At 45.7% G+C, this 26,789-nt stretch overlaps 1 protein-coding gene and 1 pseudogene across 1 annotated transcript in view; both read left to right on the forward strand.

Annotated features, from left to right (window-relative positions):
• The window catches only part of LOC149370145 (luciferin 4-monooxygenase-like), a 243,308-nt gene that overhangs the window by 64,732 nt on the left and 151,787 nt on the right, over positions 1–26,789 (forward strand). Inside the window, exons 6-7 of the mRNA XM_089576968.1 lie at positions 1,199–1,214; positions 24,252–24,287. Of these exons, the coding sequence (XP_089433094.1) occupies positions 1,199–1,214; positions 24,252–24,287 (52 nt within the window). The remainder of the gene's footprint in view (positions 1–1,198; positions 1,215–24,251; positions 24,288–26,789) is intronic.
• LOC149370146 (uncharacterized) lies at positions 10,552–11,419 on the forward strand (annotated as a pseudogene).

Genomic DNA, 26,789 nt, shown 5'->3' on the forward strand with positions numbered 1-26,789 from the left:
ACATTCATTCTTTCTCTCAGAAACGTAATTTTTTCTGGTTTCTTGCAGTGTGTGTCGCAGACGAAAAGGGGGACAAGATGCGGCGCCATTCGACACGCGATTTCCTCGGTGAAGGACCCTTGTACATGTGTGTGCGCGCCTGTGTGTGCGTGTGTGAGTGTGTGCGCGCGAGCCGACCAGGCGACAGGCGCCCGAAAGGGGATCCCGTGGCCGTCTCCCCGCGACCGTCCCTGAACCGGGCGGCAGGCTTTGAGGTCTGGCAGCGCGGTTGCCCGTCGACGTTTTCCGGGAACTCTTTGACTGTCCAAGGTCGGAGAGGCGGGAGCGGCGGCAGAAGAGGGAGAAAGGAAAACTCGGCCCGGCATCGAAAGAACAGTGCTTTGTGAGACGCTCAATGGAAAGGCCGTGCTTCCAGTCTCTCTGTAAAGTTTTCTTGTTTTACCATTCGGCCAATTTATTTATTTATTTATTTAATACTGCAGAGTCGCTCGACTCCAAGCAAGCATGAGCACGGGCATGAGCACAGATACAAATGAAAAAACAAGATATGCACGAACTTCATACAAGAGCAAACGATGATGCGAAAAATGAAACCAAAAAGACAAGGGTTTCACATAGAAAAGGCTCTCAAATTACCAACAAACGTTTCTACATTTGGGCTGTTCACTACACACTTCGGCAATTCATTCCACTCTGCAATTGATTTGAAAAAAAATGAGTGTTTAACTGTGTTAGAGTATGCACGAAATTCTTGCAGCATTTTTCCATGGTTATAACGCGTACTTGCTCGTGAAACAGGAGTAATATAATCATGGGTATTTATTCTAATCAGGTTATTATATATTAGGTACAAAAATTTCAATCTTGCTTCAGTGCGCCTTGTCTGAAGGGATTCTAGGCCAATAGAATTGATCATAGCAGATACACTATCTGTTCGTTTGTATCGATTGCAAATGAAACGGGCCGCTATCCTCTGCACTCTTTCTAACTTGGAGATATTCTTGGCCGTAAATGGGTCCCATAAACAACAAGCATATTCCAGACGAGGCCGCACCAAAGCCTTATACGCTGCCAGTTTGACATGTTTTGGGGCCTTTGACAGTTTACGCCTCAAACTCCACAGAGTCTTCAGAGCTTTCCCGCATGTAATATCGATGTGAGCATCCCAGTTTAGGCAATTAGTTATCTGAACTCCAAGGTATTTCACAGACGAGGTTTCTGGAAGTGGTACGCCAGCTATACAATATGGATGCATCAGAACAGTTTTCCTTTTACAAATTCTAAGTACGGAACATTCATTAACGTTAAGAAACATACCCCATTGGTTACACCAGTTTGAGATCTTCTGCAGGTTACTGTTAAGCTTAATTTGGTCCGGTGTGGAGTTAACTGAGGAATATAAAACGCAGTCATCTGCAAATAGTTTAACTCTAACTTCCGAATCAACCACATTAATTATGTCATTTACGTAAACTAAAAATAAGATAGGCCCCAGAACTGATCCTTGCGGAACACCAGCTGAAACAGGAAGTTCATCAGAGTACTCATCGTTAACACGGACATATTGAAATCTGTCTTCTAAGTAGGCTCTAATAAGGTCTATAATATTAGGATTGATTCCGGCAGTGTAAAGCTTTTGTATGAGTTTAGTGTGCGGAACCTTATCAAAGGCTTTGGCGAAGTCAAGAAAAACAGCGTCCATTTGTTGTTTGTTATTAACTGCAATAAAAAAATCATGGCAAGTGGTTATCAGTTGTGAGACCGTAGACAAACCACGCCTAAATCCGTGCTGCTCATCACATAAAAAATGGGTCGATTCCAAAAATTCCGTCCAGTTGTTAAACCAGTTGTTAAGTTTTACCGGAGTTCCTTCATTGAGAACGAAACTAACGAACGCGTACGTAGAGCACGTACTCCCTCCACGTACAAAACAAACAGTGTGTTCCTCGTATGTATTTTTTGTATTTTTTGGTTTTGTTGCTATGCACAATTCCTGTTATTCGCTGATCATGTTTATCGTTCACATTGTGCCTTTAACTTTAACACACACACACACAAAACCTCAACTATGTGTAGTAAGAGTTAAATGTCTGTAAATGTACTCGGACAACTGTTATTACCGACACCTCGCTGTGTTGCCATGTGATGGGGCCCGAGCGCCGTCAAGTGAATTAACGTTCACTTTTTGTCTCGGGTCAATCATTTCTTACTGAAATGGAAATAAACTTCAAACTTCCTTCCTTCGTGAGAGTTCAGCTTGATTGAAGTGGATTACAAGCAATATCTTACCGCTTGCACTTTGTTGGGTGGTACTATCTTTGCAATATCAAGGATCTCTGCATGGCACATCTTCATCAGCCGCCCAAAGGCATCTTTTATCCTGAAAAGACGTGGTCCAATTTCTGAAAAGAAAATAATAATCACTGGTACAAATCTCATTCGTGCGGCAAGGGGGAAGCGCTAACTGATTTTCGTTTCCACCCGTGTAGCGGACACGTGCACCAAACCCTCTGGCGAAGAAGTTTCCTCTGGCGACGAGGGACCTTAAGCTTTGGGATCATGCACCGGCGGTTGTCTGCGTTTCCGGGTCTACCAGATTGATCTCTTTATCCAGATCCGTGAGCGGACGCCATCTACGTGAAACCGAGGCCGGTTGGTTCTAAAAGCTGCGTTGCAAAGCATGTTTTACCTAATCTCCTCTGTTCTGTGCTTCTGGTGAGGATGACGAACAGTCGCGCTCTCAGGTTTACCTAAGGTTTGTCGTGTTATTCGGAGAGACACCTTCTTGAAAGTCAAAATTTTCAGACTCCTACCATCCGGCGATGGGCAGTTTCAATGCGACATCATGTAAAAAACTGATGATGATACGATGATGATGATAACAAACTGATGAAGAAAATGCAGAATATTTTTTTTTAAGAAAGCAAGCCACAGACAGCAAAGGAGAATCATTTTCTAATCTTTAAGCAAGCCCCAGCTCCTCTACCAGCCGTGAGTTCAATTCACTGTTCACCACCATTAAAACGCAACAAAAAGCTGATTAAACAGACAAAGCCAATAGTAGGATGTTGACGAGGAAAAACAAAGAATACAGTAGCACCTTAGGGAGGATGTTCCAGTAAATGGAGTTTTAAAGAAGGCGGAATCCTTTTGGCAGGCAATGTACTTACCGCGTTTGAGATGAAATGCAGGAATGTCAAGTATTTTAAAGCTGCACAGTAAAAGAAGTAAGAGAGATTTGCTAACGAGTGAAATATAAACCGCACGCAGTTATAAATGGAAATATTTCACTCGAAGGCAAATCACATGTACTGAGATGTGCGAAACGATGGATTCCTACGCTCCCGAGCGTGCTCTCGAAGAATAAAATGCGCCTAGCTCTCCAGCATTCATTCCAATGGTGCTGTGTGTTTAAGTAAAACGTGAGATAAACCTCGGCACGTGCTAACAGCTGATACTCGTGGCCGTAAGTTGAGAACGTGACTGAATAGAAAAATAGACGACTGAATTTCCACCGACAGCACGCGACCAGGCCGTTTCCACCGACTACACTCACACTTCTGGTTTTCTTTTATAAGTCGCTTGCGTTCAGCCTTGATTTGAATTTAAGAGATTTTCAATACAAACGGTTCGTTTTTTCTACATCAGGCAAAAAGCGCTACGCACCGTTACCACCGATACGACGCCTAAGCGAAATGGTCTTAATGAGAAAATTAGTGAAGACAAACGTAGGCAATTCATCTCGACGCATTTTGTTAATTCCCTTTCACCGCAGCGAGAATGCACTACAGGACGCCCCAAAGATGAATCCAATGCCTGCCTTGGAAACAGTGGGCGCCGACAAAAGGGACGCTTGAAGTGTATGTCACACTTTCCGCTGTGGATGGTTCGAAGTGAATGGACAACGGCAAAAAAACTGCTCTGGGTTGGAGGGCCATATTGCAGAAGGTATTCCACATAATTTGATGGAATAACTTAGGGACAGATATCTACTAGGTGATGGCGGCGAACCATCGGGCTGACATCCGAAATTTCAGCGAGTGGTAAGAAGCTGAGTAAACTGGTCCCATTCCTTCTAGTGTCTCACTCTTTTAAGGCGAAAGTCTTTAATGCCTCATCGTTGTCGACAAATGGTCGTCAGCAGAAGGTTGTCAGCAGAGGTGTCCCGCTTTTTTAGTCAGACCAGAAAAAAGAACTTTGTGCACGATGGGATTCGAACCACCATCCTTCCGTTCGGGAACCGAGCGTGCTAATGGCTACGCTACTTCTTGCCAACGCATATGTAGTTTTCCTTGTCTAGGACTTCTTGAAGGCATTGGTGAGCGCTATCAAAATACGGAACAGGGACTAACGCACAGGACTAAGCGGTTTCTAACAAACGTTTAATCTTTGAAGAAATATGAGTATATACACATATTGACGCCATATCATACACAGAAGAGGGAGGAGCGCACGGCGTTGACAAGAATAAAGGAAAAGGAAAAAAAGGAAATGAAAAAAGAAAGAAAAAAACCGGAAAACGATCAACACATGCGCTTACAAAGCCGAACTTATACCTATTTGTATCGCAACCAGGACAGAAACACGAAGAAAGAAAGACAAACGCGAGTGCTCGTGTTTGTCTTTGTGTTTCTGCCCTGGTTGCGCTGCAAATATGTATAATTTGTCAGAAATACAACTAGCCCAACATCTAACTCTTTTAAAGTATACAACAGCCGAAGATTACTATTCTTGAACTAGGTTAATTCAGTTCCCCCTAACATCACTGAAAATGAGCTGACGCATTGCTTATCTGCAGCAACGTGCATTGCGCAAGCTTCGGTAATTTCTTGTTACCGTCTGTTTCTAGCCGACCTATTACCCTGGTGTTTTTTAGCAGGGGTGTGCATCTACAGCGTGCGCAATGAGGTGCCAAAATCCCGGATTTGGCAAGTTGTTCACATGATCTTTCATGTTCTCTAAGCCTCTTGTTAAGGCACCTGCGCGTTAGATTCGTTGACAGCTGAGTGGAATGCTGTAAAATACGTTTCCGTCACACTTTACATAGGTGATTTTGTGTTAGATGTTGCACCCAGGTTTCCTTTTGTGGTCTCCATTCTTGTTGACCTTTTTCCACATTCCAGTGACTTATTGGGAACTGAAAAATCACCCGGACTCCGTACTTGTTAGGTGTCCTTATTCTCGGGGAGATATTATGAATTTATTTATTTATTTATTTATTCAAAGTACCTACAGCGCCCATAAGGCATTATTGTAGGGGGGTTATTACTATATACAATAACACATGCAAAGAAAATATTGGAAAACATGTCAGCAAGGATGACACAACATATTAAATGAAGACTAAATGAGTTTACAACTAGTATGAGTGATGGCACAGTGCTGGTAAACACACGAGACGGGGAAAAAAAAATACACCAGACTATCGCTTCAACAGCACTTTCGAAATCAGGTGCACAAACCACATCATTCGGAAGCTTATTCCAGCCCACTATTGTGTTAGGGAAAAACGAATACTTAAATACTTTAATGCGGCATTGATAACTATTAATCTTTTTTGTGTTATCGAGTCTCTCCGAAATGTAATATGGCTGCTTTAGATAAGTGTTTTTATTAATACCGGTACAATCATTGTAAATACTGTGCAAGAACTTCAGCCTGAAGATTTTTCTTCGGGTTGCTAAAGTCTTCCAACCAATACTGTCACGAAGTTCGGAGCTCTTTATATGAAAATTAAAATTTCCAGCCACAAACCTTGCAGCGCGTTTCTGTACCCTTTCTAACTTGTCAATGAGTGTACCCGTGAAAGGGTCCCATGCTACACATGCATATTCTAATACTGGCCTGACATTTGTTAAATATAATGTTTCTTTTAGTACCTGGGGAGAGCTTTTGAAATTTCGTTGGAAAAAATAGGAAAGACGAGAAGCTTTGGCAGTTATCATGTCAACATGGGCTGTCCAGTCGAGGGATGCTGTGAGTATAACACCAAGATATTTAACCTTATCAGTAATTTGGATAGTGTCATGGTTTAAAAGGTACGATCCAAGAATTTTCTTTTGTTTGTTTGTAAATTGCACATGGAAACACTTAGATACATTCAGTTGCATGCCCCACTTCAAGCACCACTCGCAAACTCTGTCAAGGTCAGCCTGTAATACACAAAGATCATCAAGGCACGTGACAGGGGAATACAAAACGCAATCGTCAGCATACAGTCTGACAGTGGATCTAAGGCCGACAGGTATGTCATTGATGAATATGAGGAGCAGTAATGGTCCGAGCACCGAACCCTGTGGCACTCCAGATAAAACATCGACAGGCGAGGATGATGCACCATTGATTACCACCTGCTGCTGGCGTGCCCTTAAATAATCTTGTAGCCAACCGAACAGATAGTCAGGGAGACCAAGGCATGACATTTTTTTTTAAAAGAAGGTGGTGCGCCACAACGTCAAAGGCCTTCTTAAAATCTAGAAAAATAGCATCTATCTGAAAACAGTCGTTCATCCCGGATGCAATGTCATGAATGAACTCAGTTAGCTGCGTTGCACATGACAGCCCTGATCGAAAGCCATGCTGCGCTGATGTGAAAAAACTGTTGTCTTGAAGGTGTTTTACAAGTCCAGAATAGATTATGTGCTCCAGGGTTTTGCAACAAACAGATGTCAAAAATATGGGGCGGTAATTGGAAACCTGGCTACGATCACCCTTTTTGTGAACTGGTGTAACATTGGCTATTTTCCAGTCTATAGGTAGTTTCAGGTCTGTAGTGACTTGTTGAATAAAGTAACCAAAAAGGGACTGATATGTTCTGCACAGTGTTTTAGAATATAGTTAGGAATGCCGTCAGGACCTGGTGCGGAATGCGCATTTAGGTTTTGTAGCAATGATATGACACCTTGATCGGTTACAACCATATCTGGCATTGCATTAAGCGGTTCCTGCTGTTCCGTAATTGCGTCTGAGCACCAAGCTGAGAAGACGGAGTGAAAATATGCATTGAAACACTCTGCTCGGGCTATGTCGTCTTTCAACAGATTGTCGCCATCCCTGATGGCCGGAATACCAATAACATCCTTTTTGTTGCATTTGATAAAGCGCCACACTTCTTTTGGGTTCGTTTTTAGTTTGTCTGCCAATGAGGATAGGTACAAGCTCTTTGCTGCTTTTAATTCGCTCTTAAGGCTTGCAGTCAGGATTCTGAGTCGCGTGTACACAGATGGGTTTTTTGTTTTACAATACCTTTTATAAACCTGAGCTTTCTTTCTAATTGATGCGCGCATTCTTTTATTCATCCATGGTTTATCCGCTCGTCTATTTATACACAACATTAAAACAGGGCGTCCCTCGTAGCTCGTTTTCTTAATTTTGTGGGACCCAGTAACTTCTGTTACTAAGTTTACAATAAGTACCAGAAATTAGCTGCTCCGAATAACCGCTCGCCCTCAATTGGCGGACCTGTTGACTACGCTGTGAATTTTCGAGTTGAGCAAGATTTTTTTATAGCTAGTTTCAGGCAATACGTTGCTACAGTTCGCCTTACAACTCTAGAATGACCGGAGTCAAACCGCAACAGCGGCTTTTCCGCCCTGCGCTTGTAATCCCAGCAATTGCGGTTGTCGCTGCAACTCACGAGCAGGTCTAGGAATCTAATCTGACAGTCCTTTGGGGTTTCAGAGGTGAACTGAAGGCCAGGAAAAGCTATCTCCCATTCATTAAGAATACCTTCCACGTTTTTGGAATCACTTGGGCTGTTGAGAAGGCAAAGCAAGTAATCATCAACGTGTCTAACGCAAGTTAAGATATTATGCGTATTTAGAGTGCTGGATATCCTCCGCTTACCCTGTGCCAAAAAAATGTCAGACAACACAGGCGCCAAACACGATCCATTACTTATGCCTTTTTGCAAAAACAATTCTCCTTCAAATTCTACGTACCAAGAGCATAGGTAGCATTCAATGAATTCGAGAAAGCAGTTAACATTCATTCCACAATGGTTTTGGAACCGGACACTTCCGAAGTGTTCACTACTTTCTTCCACAGCTTTCAAGGCGGCGCTCCGTAGAATGCTATAGTACATGTCCACCACATCAACTGAAAGGCACACCACCGGGGTGCTTGAGTTCAAAAAATCTATAATTTCTTCAGATCCTTCAACCATAAATTGGTCCCTAATCGGGAGGACCGAAAGATGGGCTCTTAGGAATTGAGACAAGCAGCGTTGCCAGGTCCCTCGGTCTTCAACGTTTACCCTGAATGGCATGCCTTCTTTGTGCGTCTTGATTGTGAAAAAAATGATTTAGTCATGTCGCCTGCATTCTACAATCTGTTTCTTCAGCTTTTTATTGCCAGTGGACCCGAATTTCAAAGCAACACTGTTGCGAAGTTTGGAAAAATTCATTTTGCTGATTTTGGCGGCATCAAAGTTCTTTGGTAGTCCTTACAACGCCTTACACTAATACAGGCCTTTGTCAATGACCATGAACCAGCCTGTCTTGTCGGAGGTCATCAGGTGGTGGTGGTGGTGAAAAACTTTTATTCAAAGAGAGCTTGAGGGTTAAAAAACCCTGCTAGGCTGTTGTTTCTCAGAAAGGTGATGGTATCCTTTGTCGCGTTGTCCCGTGACTTCAGTTGCTTAACTTGTCTGATGGCTCGCACTGCTTCAATAATGCGGCTCTTTCTCCGATTAGAGAGCGCAAGGTGAACTGTATAAACGATTTCTTCACAGTCAAGACGCACAAAGAAGGCATGCCTTTCAGGGTCAACGTCAAAGACCGAGGAAGCTGGCAATACTGCTTGTCTCAATTCCTAAGAGCCCATCTTTCGATCCTACCGATTAGGGACCCATTTATGGTTAAAAGATTTGAAGAAATCATAGATGTTTTGAAATCAAGCCCCCTGGTGGTGTGCCTTTCAATTGATGCGGTGGACATGTACTATAGCATTCCACGGAGCACCGCCTTGATAGTTGTGGAAGAAAGTACTGAACACTTCTGAACTGTCAGGTTTCAAAACCATTGTGGAATGAATGCCAACTGCTTTCTCGAATTGATTGAAAGCTACCTATGCTCTTTGTACATAGAGTTTGAAGGTGAATTCTTTTTCAGAGAAAAGTCAGCAAAAGGGCAGGCCCCTGCTGCAGTTAACCGCAGTTCAGTCAGTTGGTAAGTCGTGGGAAGGCTTCATGCGAACAATGTGCACGACTTCAGTATGGTGAGACCGTTGCGAGGAGCAAGCCGTGGGGGCGGGAGCAACTGCATACGTCACATCACTGAGGCGGCGCCCTACTTCGTAAGGGCTGAAGTATCTGCGCAGCAACTTCTCAGAAAGTCCGCGGCGACAAACAGTGTCCAAGCCCACATTAAGTCGGCGGGCGCTTAACCGAAAAAGCGGCGTCCGAGGTTATACCTAGCGGCGTCAGTCTCCTGTTGACGGTTAATTCACAGGCTGGACAGTTGCCCCGTTTCATCAGCAGGCTGAACGAAGGTGTCTACGTCGAGGTCAGAGTCGCAGTAGAGGTCAACGGGTAACATAGCCTCCAACGGAGAGGTCACCTGCCTACCGAAGACAAGCTGAAAGAGGGCAGTCGGGTTGTCTCCTGCAGGGCGGTGTTGTATACAGACGTTACGTACCGCAGAATGGTGTCCCAAGTTCGACGCTCTACGTCAACATACATAGAAAGCATATCGGCTAGTGCGCGGTTCAGTCGCCTTACCAACCCGGTCGCCTGCGGGTGATGCGCCGAAGCACCTCGATCGCTGGTGTGTGTCAGAGTCATCACCGACTGGGTTAAGCGGGCCGTGAAAGCAGTCGCTCGGCTAGTAACAACAACTGCGGGGGCTTCATGACGCAAGCCAATGTTGTGAACGAAGAAATGCGCCAGTTCAACACCAGCGCCTTTGCCAAAGCCCCTTGGGCTGAGCGCACCGCGTCATGTAGTCGGCCGCAATGACCGTCACACGTTCTCCAGACGAGGACTTCGGAAAAGGACCAAGGAGGCCCATGCCCACTTGGTAGAAAGGTGTCTTCTGTGGATAGGCGGGGTGAAGAAATCCGGCTGCTTTCAATGGAGGAGTCTTCCGACGCTGGGAGTGTCACGGCATGTTTTTGCATATGCCTGCACCGATCGGATTAACCTTGGCCAGTAGTACTTTTTGTTGTAAAAGCAATACTGCTCGATGTTTCCGCTCTTGGCCGTCGTCCTGGAGAATCCACCATTGACCTTTAGCGTGACCTATGTGTGACGTCATACAAGCTGTGGAAAAGCGGGGCCCCAACTCGGCTCGTCCCGATCGTCCCAGAGAATCCTCCATGCCGCAGCTGCGCAGCGCTTCCGCGAGGGGCGCTCGCTGTACGTGATGTCATACCGGCTGTGGGAAAGCGCCCCCCCCCCCCCTCCCCAAATCGGCTCGTCGCGATCGTCCCAGCGAATCCTTCACGCGCCGCTGCCGTGGGGGAGGCGCTCGCTCTACGTGACGTCATGCCAGCTGTTGAAAAGCGGCCCCCTAACTCGGCTCGTCGCAGTCGTCCCAGCGAATCCTCCACGATATGTTGGATGATGTGTATAGGGTGAAGCTGCAACGATGTGGTGCAGCTAAGAAGCGGCGGCGTGAGGAAGAAACGGATGAAGAGCGGGATCAACGTTTAGCTAAACGGCGTGCATATTATGCAGCCAGGAAAATGCGTTCAACATCTCTTGATCTGGGAGTATCTACAAGTTCAGCCTCAAGTATCATGGACGCTCTCAATGCTGACGAGACTTTGGCGACACCTGATCGGTCGACAGCAAGCCTTGCTTTAAATGGCGACGAGACTGCATCTACACGTTCGATGAGCAGCATGGAACTCTACAGCCTCAAACAAAAGACAACGACGGGCTGAAGAAACGCCTGAACAGAGAGAGCAACGCCTTGCCAGGTAAAGAGAACGAGATGCTCTAGGAAAGCGAAGCATAACGAGTCAAGGAGAAATCGCCAAGCGGAAGAATCACCCGAAGCGAAAGCTCAACGATTGAAGAAGCGACGCGAGAAATCTCTTGCCAAGGCTGGCGTGGTTCAACCGGACTGGTGTGGTTCATTGCACTTCAACGACATGAAGAGCATGCGAGAAGAGTCAAGGAGTGTGAGCCTTCAACTCGTGAATTTCACAGACGCTTTACAAACAATCCCTTTGGCTGTGTGTGTTCTGTGTGTGAGCGGTTGTGGCATAAGGACAAACTTACACCGGTAAGGACGGCTTCAGTGGAACCAGGGTGCAGCCAGGTAGTTTTGCTTTCGCAATCCACTAGGCTTAACCAAGCTAAGCCTCTGCCAATTTTTTCTAATCCGTGCGAAAGTGCCGCTGACTCCAAGATGGCCTGCAGATGGTGCATCATGACAGGCACCCAAGATCTGAGGCTGCAACTGTGATGGCCTGACAAGTAGAAAGGCTTCTTTGCTGTTGGAAAAGCTGCACTTGTACAGAACAACAGACCGTAAAGTGAAGGTGCGGAGCCCACGAAGAAAAACGCGGAACGCGAGCGTCGATATCATCGAGTAATCAATGAGCGGCTCTAACTCCGGGTCCGCTCTCTGAATATGCGCCATTGGAGCGGCACGAACAGCGCCCAGGAAGCGAACAGCGCCCAGGCGCACGCGACGAACAGTCGGCATCCTGATGCTTACGGTTCGATTTGCAGGCGGCTGTGAATTCGTACTCATGCAAGCGTAACAGTAAGCCCCGAAACTTTTTGAGCGCTGCATCCCCCACCGTCCTCCTTATGACCTTTTTTGGCCCATGCTATTTACACATCGCCTCAATATATAAAACTTAAAAACGAAAATAAGAAGCGTGTTGGTTTATTCTCGAAACTATTCAAGTACGCTGTCGCGGCTCTCTAATATGAAGCGGAAGTTATTGCAGAAAAGAATCACTCTTCTCCGCCGTCACAGACGTGTGACACTTCTTTCAACTGTAGGCACGGTCCACGCAGGTAAATATACGTTTTCATGACAGCCTACTTTTTCATCTTTGCATCATCCTCAAATGATCATAATTTATTGCAAAAGTGAAAAGTTTTTTTTCACCGCCTCTGCGGTCGGGCACACATTGAAATGAATGGGGTAGAAGTTTTGACAAAGGCCATTCGTCCGCAGTTGCTGACTATTTTGTAGAGTAGAAGCTTGTGTTTTTTTTTTATATTATGTGAAAATATTCTAAATGGCTGCGATTTTTCGTACGGGTGTTTTTTGTGAGAAAAAATAAATGCCGACGATTACGTTACTCCCTAATGCGAAATCTGAACGCAGCTCATCAGCTGTTTCAGCTTTTCGATAGATTGAGGCAAAGAATTCGAGCAAGGCATGCATGTCCAATTACAGACAACTTGTTATTTTCCACACATTTACCTCCTGCAAGAAACACTGCACTAACATTTCTTGATTTTCATAAAATAATCTTGTTGGTCGGTGAAATAGATAGATATACCCTTAGCAAATACTAATACGTTTAGAATATACGGTGGGCTATTTAAATTGTATTTTAAACATATTTTTTTATTAATGAATGCATTAAAAATTATTACGAAATACGTTTCTGAAGTTTCATGCTTGGTATTCGAAAGATATTCTTAAAATCTGCCAAAATTACTGCACTTAAAGCATACTTCGAGCACGTTTCAAATACGTGGAAAAATATGTATGCATTTTAGCATCTTGTCAATGTTTAAAAGTGTACTTTCGTAAATATGAAATAAGTCATCCTAAGCATACTTCAATTCTAACAAGCGGGCACTTCTTTTAAACATATATGTATCCAGTTTCAGCATCTTGGTGGTTTATGGGGTTTAACGTACCAAAGCGACTGAGGCTATGAGACGCCGTAGTGAAGGGCTCCGAAAATTTCGACCACCTGGGGTTCTTTAACGTGCACTGACATCGCACAGTACACGGGCCTCTAGAATTTTGCCACCACCGAAATTCGACCGCAGCGGCCGGGATCGAACACGCGTCTTTCGGGTCAGCAGCCGAACAGCATAACCACTGAGCCACCGCGGCGGCAGTTTTAGCATCTTGTCAATGTATTAAAAGTGTACTTTCGTAAATATGACATTAATACATCCGAGGTATACTTCAATTCTAACAAACGGGCAGTCCTTTTAAACTATTTGCAGCATAAAAGGGTCAGGGTTCGGGCTAGTGAGTAGTCAACATGAGGATCCATAGCGCACAAAATTGATATGGATCCTCATATTTGCAGCACACTTCTAGCTGTCCTTGAACAGATGATGTGCTCGAAATCGCGTTTCGGGAAATAGCATTTGCGTGTTGTGAATGTATTTGAAGTGTACTTCCGTAAATACGCCATTAATTCGTCCAAAGAATGCTTACATTTTAGGAACTTGGCAGTCCACGCCTTAGCATATTTGCAGCACACTTCAAGCTGCCGTTGAACAATCTAATGCTCAAAATCGAGTTTCGGGAAATCGCATTTTGGTGATGGCAATGTACTTAAAGTGTACTTTCGTAAATACGCAATTAATCCGTCCAAGTATACTTAAGTTCTAACCAATGGGCACTCCGCGTAAACCTATTTGCATTACACTTGAAGCTACTGTGGAACAACCTAGGGCTCGATCGAAATGACGTTTCAGGAAGCAGTTAAAAGTCTTTTTCCTGTAACTTCTTTTGTGGTAACTCCTCCCGTTATGGTAACTTCTAGAAGGAAGGTAATTCCCACTTATTTACACTACGTGCGGAGAACGTGACAGCATTATTCCGGCAAAGGCGTCTTGGGTATTTCCGGGCCCGAATATGCCACTGAAAAAAACCACGACCGGCAAGGCCGACCGGCTCCCTTAGAAGCTCGTGTATCTGTTGGTTGACAGTTCGACCTCTGACCTATTTCTGACGCATGTTTCGACTAGCAGTTCGGTTTTAGAGCGCCCCCAGATTCGAACGCTACAATTAGGGCACTTCTCAGATAGTTTGGGTGCCCACAGCCCTTGCGCAAAAAACGCCTCACCGGGCAAGATAGTGCGTCGCTGTCGGTGGGTATATAAGAGGCAAGCCAAATAATGCGCTTGTCGAACAGTCACAAGCCCGTCCCCTTTCCTCTTTCTTATTCTCTACAGTCTCTAACAACAACAATATGGCGCTTGTCGAAGCATTCCTTGCTTGCTCCGGCACTTTCGTCATGATTTGCTGTGTAGGTATCTTTGTCGTTCCCATTCCGTCATGTGACCTTATAATGTCATGCACCTCTTGATTGATAACTATACGTTTACAACTTGTTCTGCAGTTGAAGCCTTAATCCGTCTCATTTTGTGAAGCCGACAAGTGGACGTTTTTTAAGCCCAAGTGAACACATTTTTAATTTATTAAATGTATACTTTCTGTCTTTTTCGAATGATTTTAATGTGTATTTTTCGTATATTTTTAATGCATTATAAATATGCTAAGCGGGCAAAAATGTACTTTTCACGTATTTTAAAGAACGTTCAAATTATTATTCCTAGTGTTCTTAGAAAGCATCCGTATTGCAGTTTAAGCATAGGGACAAAAAAATGCGAAATAAATATGAAATTAATACAATATGTTTGAAATGCATTTCAAGCACATCCTCTTTTTCGCTAAGGGAACCGCGAAATAAATATGAAATTAATACAATATGTTTGAAATGCATTTGAAGCACATCCTCTTTTTCGCTAAGGGAACCGATCCAGTTTATTGTAGCATCGTATCTCCTACGGTGTTCTTTTTTTCGGCATCTAAAGAAAGCCCGCGAAATGTGAAAAAATACCACGTGACTACGCTCGTGCGCTACCAAACTGCAGCGCTCTGATCGGCGTTTCGAGCAAACGGGAGCGTGCCATCTGACTGTGGCGATCAGAGCGCTGCAGTTTGGTAGCGCACGAGCGTAGTCACGTGGTATTTCTTCACATTTCGCGAGCTTTCTTTAGATGCCGGAAAAAAGGCCACCGTAGGAGATACGATCCTACAATAAACTGGATAGGTTGTTTATAAACCTGCTCTACAACCTAAAGTAACATTCTTGGCACTAAACTGAATGCTTGAAAATTTGCATAATTCATCTCAGTGAAGTAACTATTTAAGTGCAATAAAAAATATTCTGAGGAGCGCCACATGATGGCGAACAATGTGTCGTCGGTTTCAGCGGGCTGCGGTTTACCGCTTTTTTTAAATCCTTGGTTCAAGTTACGTGAAACACCTGGTAGATGCCAACACCTATTTTCAAAATTTGGAACTGATAGTCGGAGCAGATCGGTTCCACTTTTGCATGCAATAGAACATGTGCAAATAAATGCAGCACACTAAAACAGTAAAACACTTATGGAGAAGGAAAATGGTTCTTGCGGATATCTTTATATCTCTACCCGATGTTTATGACAAAGATGCATGCAGCATAGAAAGCATTCTTGTTTTGAAACTATGTACAATATAAAGGATTTGTTCTAAAATTTTCCTGTTTGTAAAAAGAAGACGGACATGCAAAACTTCAAAAAGGAGATGTCTTACTTGGAATTTGGGTATTGCAAGCAAAACTGCTGCCCAAGATGAGTGTTGTGTAAAACAGAAAAAACCATGTTTGTAGAAGCGAACAACGTTTGTCCCGGGGACGTCTTCTCATTATCCGCTTGTTGACTGGTTTGAATTCCATCTAGTCTGCGGCAAAAAGAAGTGAAAAATTTGTCATCAACTCTGAAGAAAGAGGGGGTGAAAGTTCGGAATAGGTCGCGCCACCAAAACTGTTTTTTAGGAAAGCTGTTTGGAGCTGCGTTTTTGCAGAAAAGGGTTGCGTTCTTTGCAAAGCGAAATATCAACCGTCATAATAAAAAAGAAGGTAAAGTAGCAGTTGTCAATGAAAGATATTATTCTATCATTTATGCCAACAAAAGGGAAACAGTAAAAGTTGCTTTCCGCTCTTAAAAACAAAACACATGTTTCAGCATACCCTTCTCCCGGAAATCATCATCATCACCCGCCTGACTATGCCCACACGAGGGCAAAGGCTTCTCCCATTTTTCCCAATTAACCCTGTCAATTGCCAGTTGCGGCTACCGTATCCCCGCAAACTTCTTAATCTCATCCGCCCAGCTCACTTTATGCAGCCCCCTGCTACGCTTGCCTTCTCTTGGAATTCACTCCGTTACCCCTAAGTACCAACGGTTATCCTGCTTTCGCCTTACGTGCCCTGGCCAAGCCCATTTCTTCCTCTTGATAAGACGATTGAAAGGGACTCTCTCTTATTTTATGCACTTCTGAGAACAAAGCAATTTGAAAACAAAAACAACTCTCAGCACTCAGGAAGTTCTAGTTTTAAAACGGGGCCTCAGTAAAACTGAGCAATTGCTTCGATATTAAAGAACGCTGCTTTCGGAATAGCCTCAAGCAAGAATATTCTAAATACGTTTTAAAAGCATACTTGTTTGAAGTCAGAAATGAATTCTGAGCATTTTCGCGCCTTTCTTTCTCTTCTCATCACTTTTTTCCACACCGGAAGGTACCCGCAGCACGGTCGGCCCCACCCACTCCGCCCTACCACCGCCTGGGTGCAATTCTCCAGGGGGCGGAGCTTCGTGCTCTCCGAGCGGTGCAGTTGATTGGCCGCGGCCATGCTACTCACTGACGTCTGAAACAATCTAACACCAATCTCTCATCCGGCATGCGTCGTACCGTAGCACGAAGGAGGGCGCGAGTGTGAAAAAGTAGCCGGAAATGCTAACTAAATTTTGAGCAGTATTGCGGGTTCTCTGCAGCATGTCAGTAGTCGGTACCGCTTGAACGCATTGCAGAGACGCAAAACATTACTAAGTAAGTGAAACTCTATTACGTTAGCGCAACTGTACCAAAGCAATTAACAAATATCTGCACAAAAATATTGTAGAACCATTGAATGAAATCAATATTTAGGAATATTGAACCTTTTAGTACGCATTTCTCAGGTATGCACAGCAAAAAACATAGTCGCGGTTTTTAAAGCGGTAACATTAGCGACAATACACATTTCAAATCCAACTTTTAATAAACAGAAAATTCAGGCTTAGTAAATTACAAACATAATTCGCCGTCTCCGATCCTGCTTTTCTTGCCCCTGCTGGAACACGAAATCCATTCTTGAATACCGAACTGTGGTCAAGAAAACCATTAAAAGAGTTACTCCGATTAATGATTTATAAATCATCGCGATTATGCTTTACAGGTATTATGCTTTACTTTCTGCTTTCTTCCGTCCCAAATAATTCTGGTGCGCCTCAATATACCTCGCCTGTAAACAAATGGCAGGCTTTAAGCTGTTGCCCGGCAGCGACTGCACAGCGTGTCATCAAGCACAACGCTATCCATTTTACTGGCTTCATCAGAGACTCTAACCCGCGAGATGACTCTAGCCTACGGACCTCTAGGTCTTCAATTTAAAATATAGAGGCCCGTGGGCTGTGCGATATCACAAGCACGTTGAAGCATCTCAGGTTGTCGAAATTTCCTGAGCCCTTCACTTGGGATATTAAACCTCCCTAAGCCTAAGCCACCACATTTTATAAGTGCACTAAAAATATAGATTTAATGCAATAAAAATATTTTCATTTGGGCTTAATGAGGGTCTACAAGTCATTTTTGCCGGATGAGACTGTTTAATGTTGTCAACAGCACAACTAATGATTGACCTGGCTATAAGCTATAAAGACAAAGAGCCCATGCGAAGTTATGAAGAGGACTACGACACTGCAAGGTTACGTGACGGAACTTGAACAGGAAAGGTATCGCTGCATAGGAAATGCTGACAGAAGTGACGTCAACAAGCAGGAAGTGCTCCAACACGCGTGATACATGGCTTACATACCCCCTGAGAGACGACACATTATCTTGCCTGGTTAGGCGTTTTTTGCGTCACGACTATGGGACCCAAATGGCCGCCTTCGAATCTGTGGCCTACGTAGAACCGAATCGCTAGTCGTCGCTAGTAGTCGTGATGTCCATCGAGCATTGTTCAGGAGTCTAACTGTCAACCAACAAATACATGGGCGTCAATGGGGGCCAATTGGCCTTGGCAGTCGGCGCCCTTTTCGCTGGGGATGTTCGAGCCTAAATGTGCCCAAGGCTCGCTTGCCGGTATAGTGCTATCACGTTCTCCAGACGTACTGTAAATAAGTGGTGATTATTTTCCTTCTAAAAGTTACCATTAAAAGGGACGATAGAAATAGGAGAGTTCTCACTGTTTCCAAAACGTGATTTCGAGCACTAGATTGTTCCCCGGCTGTTTGAAGTGTGCTGCAAGTATGTTTACGCGGACTGCCCATTTGTTAGAATTGAAGAAAATGACGCGTAGCCGGGACCGGACGTGTTTCCTGTGCGATCCGACAGTTTTCACCATCTGGCCAGCGTTTTTCTGCAAAGCCATCGCCACAGTGTTGGTGCGTGCGGTAGTTAGCCGCCATCTGACCGCGGGCTCACTTTTCCCGCAGTCGGTGGCCTTAGCCGAGGTCTGGGGCGGCCCCGCCGCTCCGTAGCTGCAGCGAGCTAGGGCTACATTTAACACTTTCGTCCTCCAGGCTCTACGTCTCCCAACAAACGTGCTGCCTAAATGACCTGCCGGTCTGAAACATCCTTCTGAGGAACCGCTCATAACAGAGGCCGCCTGCCGTCTCAACCTGACGTATCACCGCTATACAAGGTGGTGGTTAAGCCGTGCGAATGCTTCGATGTGTCAACTTTGTCACACCGTCTCCTGCAATCGACCTTCAACAAGAGCCTTGGAGCACATAGATTTCAAGGCTTCGCATTTCCCGCCCCACCATCTCCGTGACTGTTTTAGGTGCGCTCCTTATCCGACGTCCACCGCCTCCGCGAACTGAAGATTTGCCTGCCTCCGCATACGACCAACGTGACTTTTCAAGCTTATCTGGCATCTGATTCAGACCTTCGGCGCTATGTCGTGTCGGGTGTCTACGAAGGCGTCGCACCCAAGGAACTTGCTCTTTCTTTGGATTGTTCCACACACAAGGTGCTGGAAGTTCTCCACATGGGCACGGGACGTACGTGCCTTGTCACTCTGCAGGGACCTCTGTCTGCTCCGACTCGCATCTCATTTTATGGGAGCACCTTGCAACTCCGCCTCTAAAAACCTGTAGTCGTTTACTGTTATCGTTGCTTTCTGCCAGGACATGTGAGAGCGTCTTGCCCGTATCCTGCACACAGCTGTGAGGGCGCTTCTAATTCCGAGCAGCATCGCTGCAGTTTTTGTCGCAAGAATGATCTTGGTACTACTTCGAAAAACTGCCCAGCGAAGCGCCGCGCCATAGAGAAACGGCGTGAACGTTCCAAGGATGCTCGCACGAAGGCGATGAAGGAGTCGTCACAGGGTGTCTTGCCTACATCAAACGCATTTGCACTACTGTCGCTTACCGAAGATGACACCACAGCACAACGTGATGCTGATGAAGGTCTTACCGCCCCACACTTACCGCCACACAAACGTAAACTTTGAAGCGGGGCAAAGCACACTCTGCTTGACCACCTGAAAAATCGGCTCTTGAAGACCGACCTTGTCATGAAATTGCCGAATTGGATAAACGGCTTGCAGATCAGCAGGGGCGGTGCAACGTCTCTCCCAAAAACGAGCTTTTCTTGCCCAATCGTCCAGTCCCCATACTACTCGCCCATCTCCTATGACGGAGCTAAATGCGCACACATCGCTTGCCCTTGTGGAACACAAAGCCTGCTCAGCTAACTTATGTAGAGCTGCTCCACTTCGTGGCCCGACAACTGCAATAACTGACAAATGTGTTGATATCTAAGCTTCCTTCGGTTTCCTAAATATGGATTCAACATTCAACACCCCCCTATAATCGTTTCAATGGAACTGTCGGGGTTTCCTGAACAAGGCAGTTAAGATCTGTGAACAACTGCGCTTAGGTAAACTTTGTGCTTGAGCATTGCTTCTACAAGAGACTAATGCTCTGCCTCTGCTTTCTGGCTTTATTGCCTAATCCTGCCCAACTATCAAAGACAGCTTTTGCAGTACTTCCTCCCGAACGCCTGGAAAGGCTGCCGTGTACGTAGCCACTTCTTACCCTCAGAATGAAATTCCACCGGTGGCATGGGGCAACAATTGACAAGACGTTTTTGCTTTGCTGGTTCGCCTTCCCCGCAGTGACTTGACTCTTGTCTCGTGCTATATATGTCCCTACTGTGGCAGAGCGCCTGGTCTACAGCAAGGATAGATAGCTGACCTTCGCGGCGCATACCCGAGACGTCCTATCTTGGTTCGCGGTGAATTTAACGCCCCGCATCAGGCTTGGGGTTATCCCGGCTCTAGTGTGCGGAAACATTAGTGCTGGAGACTTTTAATGAAGCAGAGATTGTGCTTCTGAATTCCCCAGGCACCGCAACCTGCAGGTGGGATCATCTCTAGTCTCCTCCTTCTTCTCCAGACCTAACATGGTGGTGTGGTTCACGCCCTGTATCCTGGGACCGAGAAATAGACTGTTGGGGCAGCGGTCAGCTTATCGGTTTGGATCCTGATTCACAGTGTCGCCGTAAGCGCTTCTGCCATGTCGCAGAGTGGGATTTGTTCAGGGCGGCGCTCATCCACTCCCCTCTATCAGCTACATCTGATTTGCAGAAAGCTTTGTGTGCAGCGATTAAAACTTCCTCTCATTCAAGCTGCATGGAGGAAAGCCAACCGCCTCCGGATCTGCACCTTCTTTGGTTCTGGTCAGCCCGTCGTCGGGCAGAACTGGCGGTCACTCGAGACTCATCTTCGTCGCAACCCCGAGACACGTTACACAGCTGCGGCACGGCGATATGAGAAGCGCATTTCTCTAGAGCGATGTCAGAATTGGTACGCGTCTCTTGGGTCATCGTCGACGACTGCATCGATATGGCACACTTTTCGCCTCATAGCAATTGGCAAGCGTTCAAAAGACCCCACAAGTTCAGCATGTCTTGCTTCGTGACATACGCCAAGTCAGTTCGCTTCAGAGGTCGTCGGGACTTTATTTCCATCTCTAGACCAACCACCTCCGACGTTCATCTAGCCGAAGACACTTCCTTCAGAAGCGAGCTCGCCTCCAAGAAAAGACGACCTTGAAGGTATGCAGAAGCAGTTCACCAAGGCTGAGCTTCTTGCAGCCATAGATCAAAGGAAACTGCGGAAAGCTCCTGGGCCGGATGGGCTTACATGTGAGGTTTTCAAAAATATCAAAGGCCCGGCGTTGGAGTGTTTACTTGAAGCCCTGGACACAAATTGGACATCCGGAGACGACCCAACATCATGGAGTCATACTGAGGTGGTAAGCCCGCGAAGGATGCTAGAAGGTTAAGCAACCTTCGCCCGAAAGCGCTTACGTCCACACTGTGTAAGCTACTAGAACGGATGATTAGCTACGCGGCTCTTATGGTTGCAGGAACGGTATCACTAGTACCACCCAGCTCAGATTGGCTTTCGCCCACACTTGGACACTGAGGACGGATTGGCCCACTTTTCAAGCATGGTGCTGCTCGAAGGCAGGTCTCGCAAAATACGAATACTTCTAACCATGGACGTTCACAAGGCCTATGAAAACGTCTGCCACACAGCGACCTTAGCCATTCAACGTTGGCTTCATCTCCCTACCCGAGTACGACACTTTGTGGCTTCGTTCTGGGAAGACCGTTCCATCGCCGTATGCATCGGAAAGGAACATGTTTTTCATTTCATCCTAAAAAGCAGTGTACCTCAAGGGCAGTGTAGGCCCCAGCATTATTTAACATCGCTGTGCTTCCTTTGGCATGGCACTGGCTACTATTCCGGATATTTTTTATTACATGCATGCGGACGATGTAAGTTTGGTGAGCACACAAGGACCTTACCCGCCAAGAAGTAGGCCTTCGTGATAGCAGAGCTGGTTGCCATTCGTGACGGCTTGTCCTCTTAAAAGGACATCGCCTCTACTCCACGGAACTGTCTTCTCCTGTGTACCAACCCACCAGAATCAATAGGGGCTCTACGGCGCGTAGCCTGTCCCCTGCTCATTGTTGTCGATGTGTGCGCTGTTGTGCAGTCGTATCCATGCCCTGTCCAAGTTGTAGGGGCTCGACGCAATACGCACAGTCTTAGAGAATCGGACAGTGCGTTCTATTCACTGCAAGTGCCTTATCCTCTTCGTCTACTCAAACTATCCGCAGGAGTCGCCGTCCTTCCTAACAAGGAATTTCTCCGCCGCTCCACGCGTGCTTTAATACTACCGCGTGGATCCAACCTTCCCGGCGATTTAAGTCGCCATGAGGAGGTGGCGCTCAGGAGCATCTGGACGGATGCTGCGCTGACTCCTGCCGTCAGGGCCAGCTGGACATCGCAGGCCCCTCTTCTGAACTGCCCCGTCTGCTCCGCTTCTGCTATAGACGCAACTTTAGAACACTTTCTGCTAACTTGCCCCGGACTGCGGGAGCCACACAAGCGACACCTCGGCATTCAGGGATTCCGCCCCATCAAACCATCAGACACTCGAATGTGGACCCATGGGCCCCAATACCGGGTCTTGCTGGAATTTTTAGCCGCCACCGGCTTGCACATGTATTCATAACTCTCTTCTGCCGCAAGGCATATTTGCGCAATTAAAAAAAGTATACTTTGGACGAATTAATTTGGTATTTACGATAGTACAGTTTAAATACATTGTCAAGATGCAAATGCCACTTCCCGACACGCGATTTCGAGCCCTAGATTGTTCTACGGCAGCTAGAAGTGAGCTGCAACTATGTTTAGGTTTGGTTTGGTTTATTGGGGTTTAACGTCCCGAAGCAACTCAGCCTATGAGGGACACCATAGTGAAGGGCTCCGGAAATTTCGACCACCTGGGGTTCTTTAACGTGCACTGACATCGAACAGAACACGGGCCTCTAGAATTTCGCCTTCATCGAAATTCAGCCGCCGCTGCCGGGATCGAACCCGCGTCTCTGGGGTCAGCAGCCGAGAACCGTAACCACTGAGCCACCGCGGCGGGGCGCAACTATCTTTAAAAGGACTGCCCATTTGTTAGAATTGAGGTATACTTCGGAAGAATGAATTTCGTTTACGAATGTGCGCTTTTAATGCATTAATCATATGCAAAACCCTATGCATATATATTCACGTATTTGATACAAGCTCCAAGCATGCTTTAAGTAAGGTATTTTTGTGAAATGTTAAAAATATATATGGAATACCAAGCATGAAATTTCAGGAAGCTATTTCCTGCATATATTTAGAGCATTTGTAAGTACAAATATGTTTAAAATACAATATAAACACCCCGCCCTGTATTGCAAACATATTAGATTTAGCTAACGGATATGACTTGTGCGTAAAATAGGGAATGGAAATTAATTACTATAAGTCGACGTTTGCTCATATCTCAAGAAAACCAAGCTTTCCTTTGATTACAAAATTGGTGAAAACTCCTTGTCCAATGTACGTAGCTTTAAGTATTTAGGACTAATTATTCATGATGATCTGTGCTGGCGCATCCATGTAGAGGAGTAGAAGAGTTCTGCCCCGCCGCGGTGGCTCAGTGGTTACGGCGCTCGGCTGCTGACCCGAAAGACGCGGGTTCGATCCCGGCCGCGGCGGCTGAATTTCGATTTAGGCGAAATTCTAGAGGCCCGCGTACTGTGCGATGCCAGTGCACGTTAAAGAACTCTATGTGGTCGAAATTTCCGGAGCCCTTCACGGCGGCGTCCCTCATAGCCTGAGTCGCCTTGGGGCGTTAAAACCCCAATAACCAATAACCAATAGAGGAGGTCTGCTTTAAAGTCTATCGCAAACTATGGTATTTGAGAAACAATTTACAGCATGCACGAAAAATTTTGAAGCTAATTGCATACAAGACATTTATCCGCCCGGTTTTAGAGTAGGCCTTCTCCGTTTAGAGTCCCCACCAAGTGTACTTGCGAGATAAACTGGAAAAAAATTCAGAGAACCGCAGTGCGTTTTGTATGTTCGCGTTATCGGAAGACCGATTCTGTAACAGACATGCAGAACTGTTGCGACCTGGAATTGCTCGAAACACGACGAGAAAAACAACGATTGAAACTGTTTTTTCCAAATCACCAGGAATCAACTAAAAATAAACAAACATATTGTCACCGACAAACGCAGCAGAAAAGCGGGAAGCACAGCGTTTCCTAGGACGAAGCCCGCCGAACCGCCGAGCTCATGCCGAACGAAGACGACGCGCGGCCACGCGCCTGGAGCCAAGGTTCGGCCACCAGGTGGCGCCGGCAGAGTGCCAGCAGTGTGGCAATATATTCACCCCCCTCTAAAACACAGTCCGTGTTTAAACCATAGTGCCGCAATACGGTCGTACAAAACCGGCCTAGCTGCTTTCCAACTCTTTTTTTTTTCCCATCATGTATGTATGTGGAATGGTCGTGCGGAATGCATTGTCACAACTGAAAATATGAGAGAGTTTGAGCGACTTTTGGAGTTATACAACAGGCAACGGGGTAAAACACAATTCTTCATGCTGCTGTTATGATTTCCCTCATCGTTGTCAGTGATTTGAGCGTACTTTGTTGGTGTTGTTTTTTCTCTTTTTCTCACTGCTGGTCCTGTGTTCGTGCTTTGATATATTTTTGTGGCTTGCCTGTGCCTGAGGTTCTAGTTCCTCGAAAATCACAACAAAAACCTCTCCTGTAACGGTCCTCAAGTGAGGGCTACAGCATTCGTATATAAAATAAATACAGAAATAACACTTGTCACCAGCCTTATCATCGAACATTCCCAAAGGCGCAAACAAGACAACGTTGAAAGAACAGCCGTAATGTCTCGAATAATTAGCATTTCAATGTGTCTTAATGCATCATGAGACTAGAGGACCGTGTCTAGTATCGCGCTCAATATAAGGTGCGACGCATAGGATTTCGCATGAGCTGAAATCTCGAAAATGAACGAATAGTGCGGTTCTGGACAGTGGTCCATTTACTGGCTAATAAAAAGAACAGAGTGCATTGAATATTTGGCCGAATTTTATGATCTGTGTAAAAGCATTTTGATGTACTGTAAAACCGAAACCTTAGTTGGGTCACTTCGGCCGCTTTCAGGCTCATATTGAGCCCTATGATAAAGTTATTCCAGCGTCCTTGCCTTCTTTGCTCCTTCTGAAGAATGAGCGCCTCCAAGCTTCCATATTCTAAGCACAGTAGTTGATAATTCTGCAGTATTTCAGCTGAGGACTCTTCTGGAAGGTACTGCGGCAGTAAGTTACATAAGCGCGTTTACGAAAGAGCAAAATAGACCTGAAAAGAGCACGTTTATGCTGTAAAGTTTAAATACAATGTACATACAGAATGGCGAATTAAACAGCAGAACAATATCTTGTAGATGTTTTCTATTGAAATCTGACTAAACGCTACGGTGCGAACACAAAGGAATGCCAGCTTCATTTGTAACTTCGCAGAAATGATGTAGATTTTGATGGTGGCATGCCAGGATAGTTCTCCTGCTTGTCAGAAGAAATTTTCTGCAGGAGATGAGATCCTTAGCCTCCCCCTTAAATGCATGACGTTGTGGCGCGAAAGGGATATTTTAATGCCCATATATGCGAAATTGGTCATCCTGTACTTGATATCTCTACTAGACTGCTGGGAATCGTCATGCCACTCCTGGCGCATTGGTGCCGCGGATGAGCGATGCGCCGACGCCATGCTATGGCAGTGCTAACAAAGGTCTCTTTTCCGAGAAACTTCTAGCGAAGAAAAATTACTTTAACTGCCACCTGCCACGGTGGGTGGTTAGCTCACCATGCGGTGGCAGGTTGCGATGATTAAGTAGGCCGTGTGACCTAAGTGGCCCATCTGCCCCTGGGTTGCGGCTCTAAGGACTTTTCGTGAATTTTTCGCTCACGCCCTATGGCGCCGATGCCAGCTTTTCTGCGAAATGGGGGTGTTAGCCGTTGTACCTTTCAAAATCAGCTGCGGATCTACTTGATTAAACTCACGGTAGGCGAGCTAGCACAATATATATGGAACCTTGCATAAGGAATTTATGAGGGGTTTACCGACAATGTAAGCGGCAGCTAACCCAAAGCGGTTTGTGAGTTTCCAAATGATGGCAGCTGCCGCTAAACGAGTTTTCCTCTATCGCCAGAACACCTCCAGGCACAAAGAAATGTAGCGGCTTTTTCGGTAGAAGCCAACCTTGGGCTAGCGCACACGAATGAAAGGGCGGTTTCCTGCTTTCCACTTTTAAGAACCTCCACCCGCCATCTGTTACCCTGTATTTGTCTACTCTGCATACTTGTATATCCCTCTCCTCTAAAAGGAGAGAGATTTCTACCTTTCCCGTCTATCAGCTGCAAATCGTGGCAGGCGGTGGTTTCACCAGTACGGAAAACCAGTACGTTTTTTTCTTAGTGACCCACTTTGTGCTAGAGGAACTTCAACTGCCAACCGTGGCTTAGGACAGCTGGCAGATTGAGGCTTCAACTGCGGAAAGGACGAAATTTCTCTATCGCAGCGTCTAGTGCTAGCAGACTAGAAAAAAGCAAATGATACATTAGCCAGTACACTGGATTGAACGAATCTGCGGGAGGTAGGGCTTTAGCGGAGTGATGTGTACGATAACTTTACTTCTGTCAGGCACCAACCTCCTACTACATGCAGCCAGATCCACCGGAGCTGTTGAATCCATTGATTATGCGCCGTTGAACGCCGCAGCTATTACACAGTACCCAGGGCTAATGTTTCCATCTCTAGAAGTTAATCTAATGTTTCCACCTCTAGAAGTTAATCTTAACAGCATGAGCGTAAATTCCCATGTCCAACTTTTTC

The sequence above is a fragment of the Amblyomma mixtum genome, chromosome 1, assembly GCF_055824585.1.
Source record: "Amblyomma mixtum isolate Tamu chromosome 1, ASM5582458v1, whole genome shotgun sequence".
In the NCBI taxonomy this organism is placed as follows: domain Eukaryota; kingdom Metazoa; phylum Arthropoda; class Arachnida; order Ixodida; family Ixodidae; genus Amblyomma; species Amblyomma mixtum.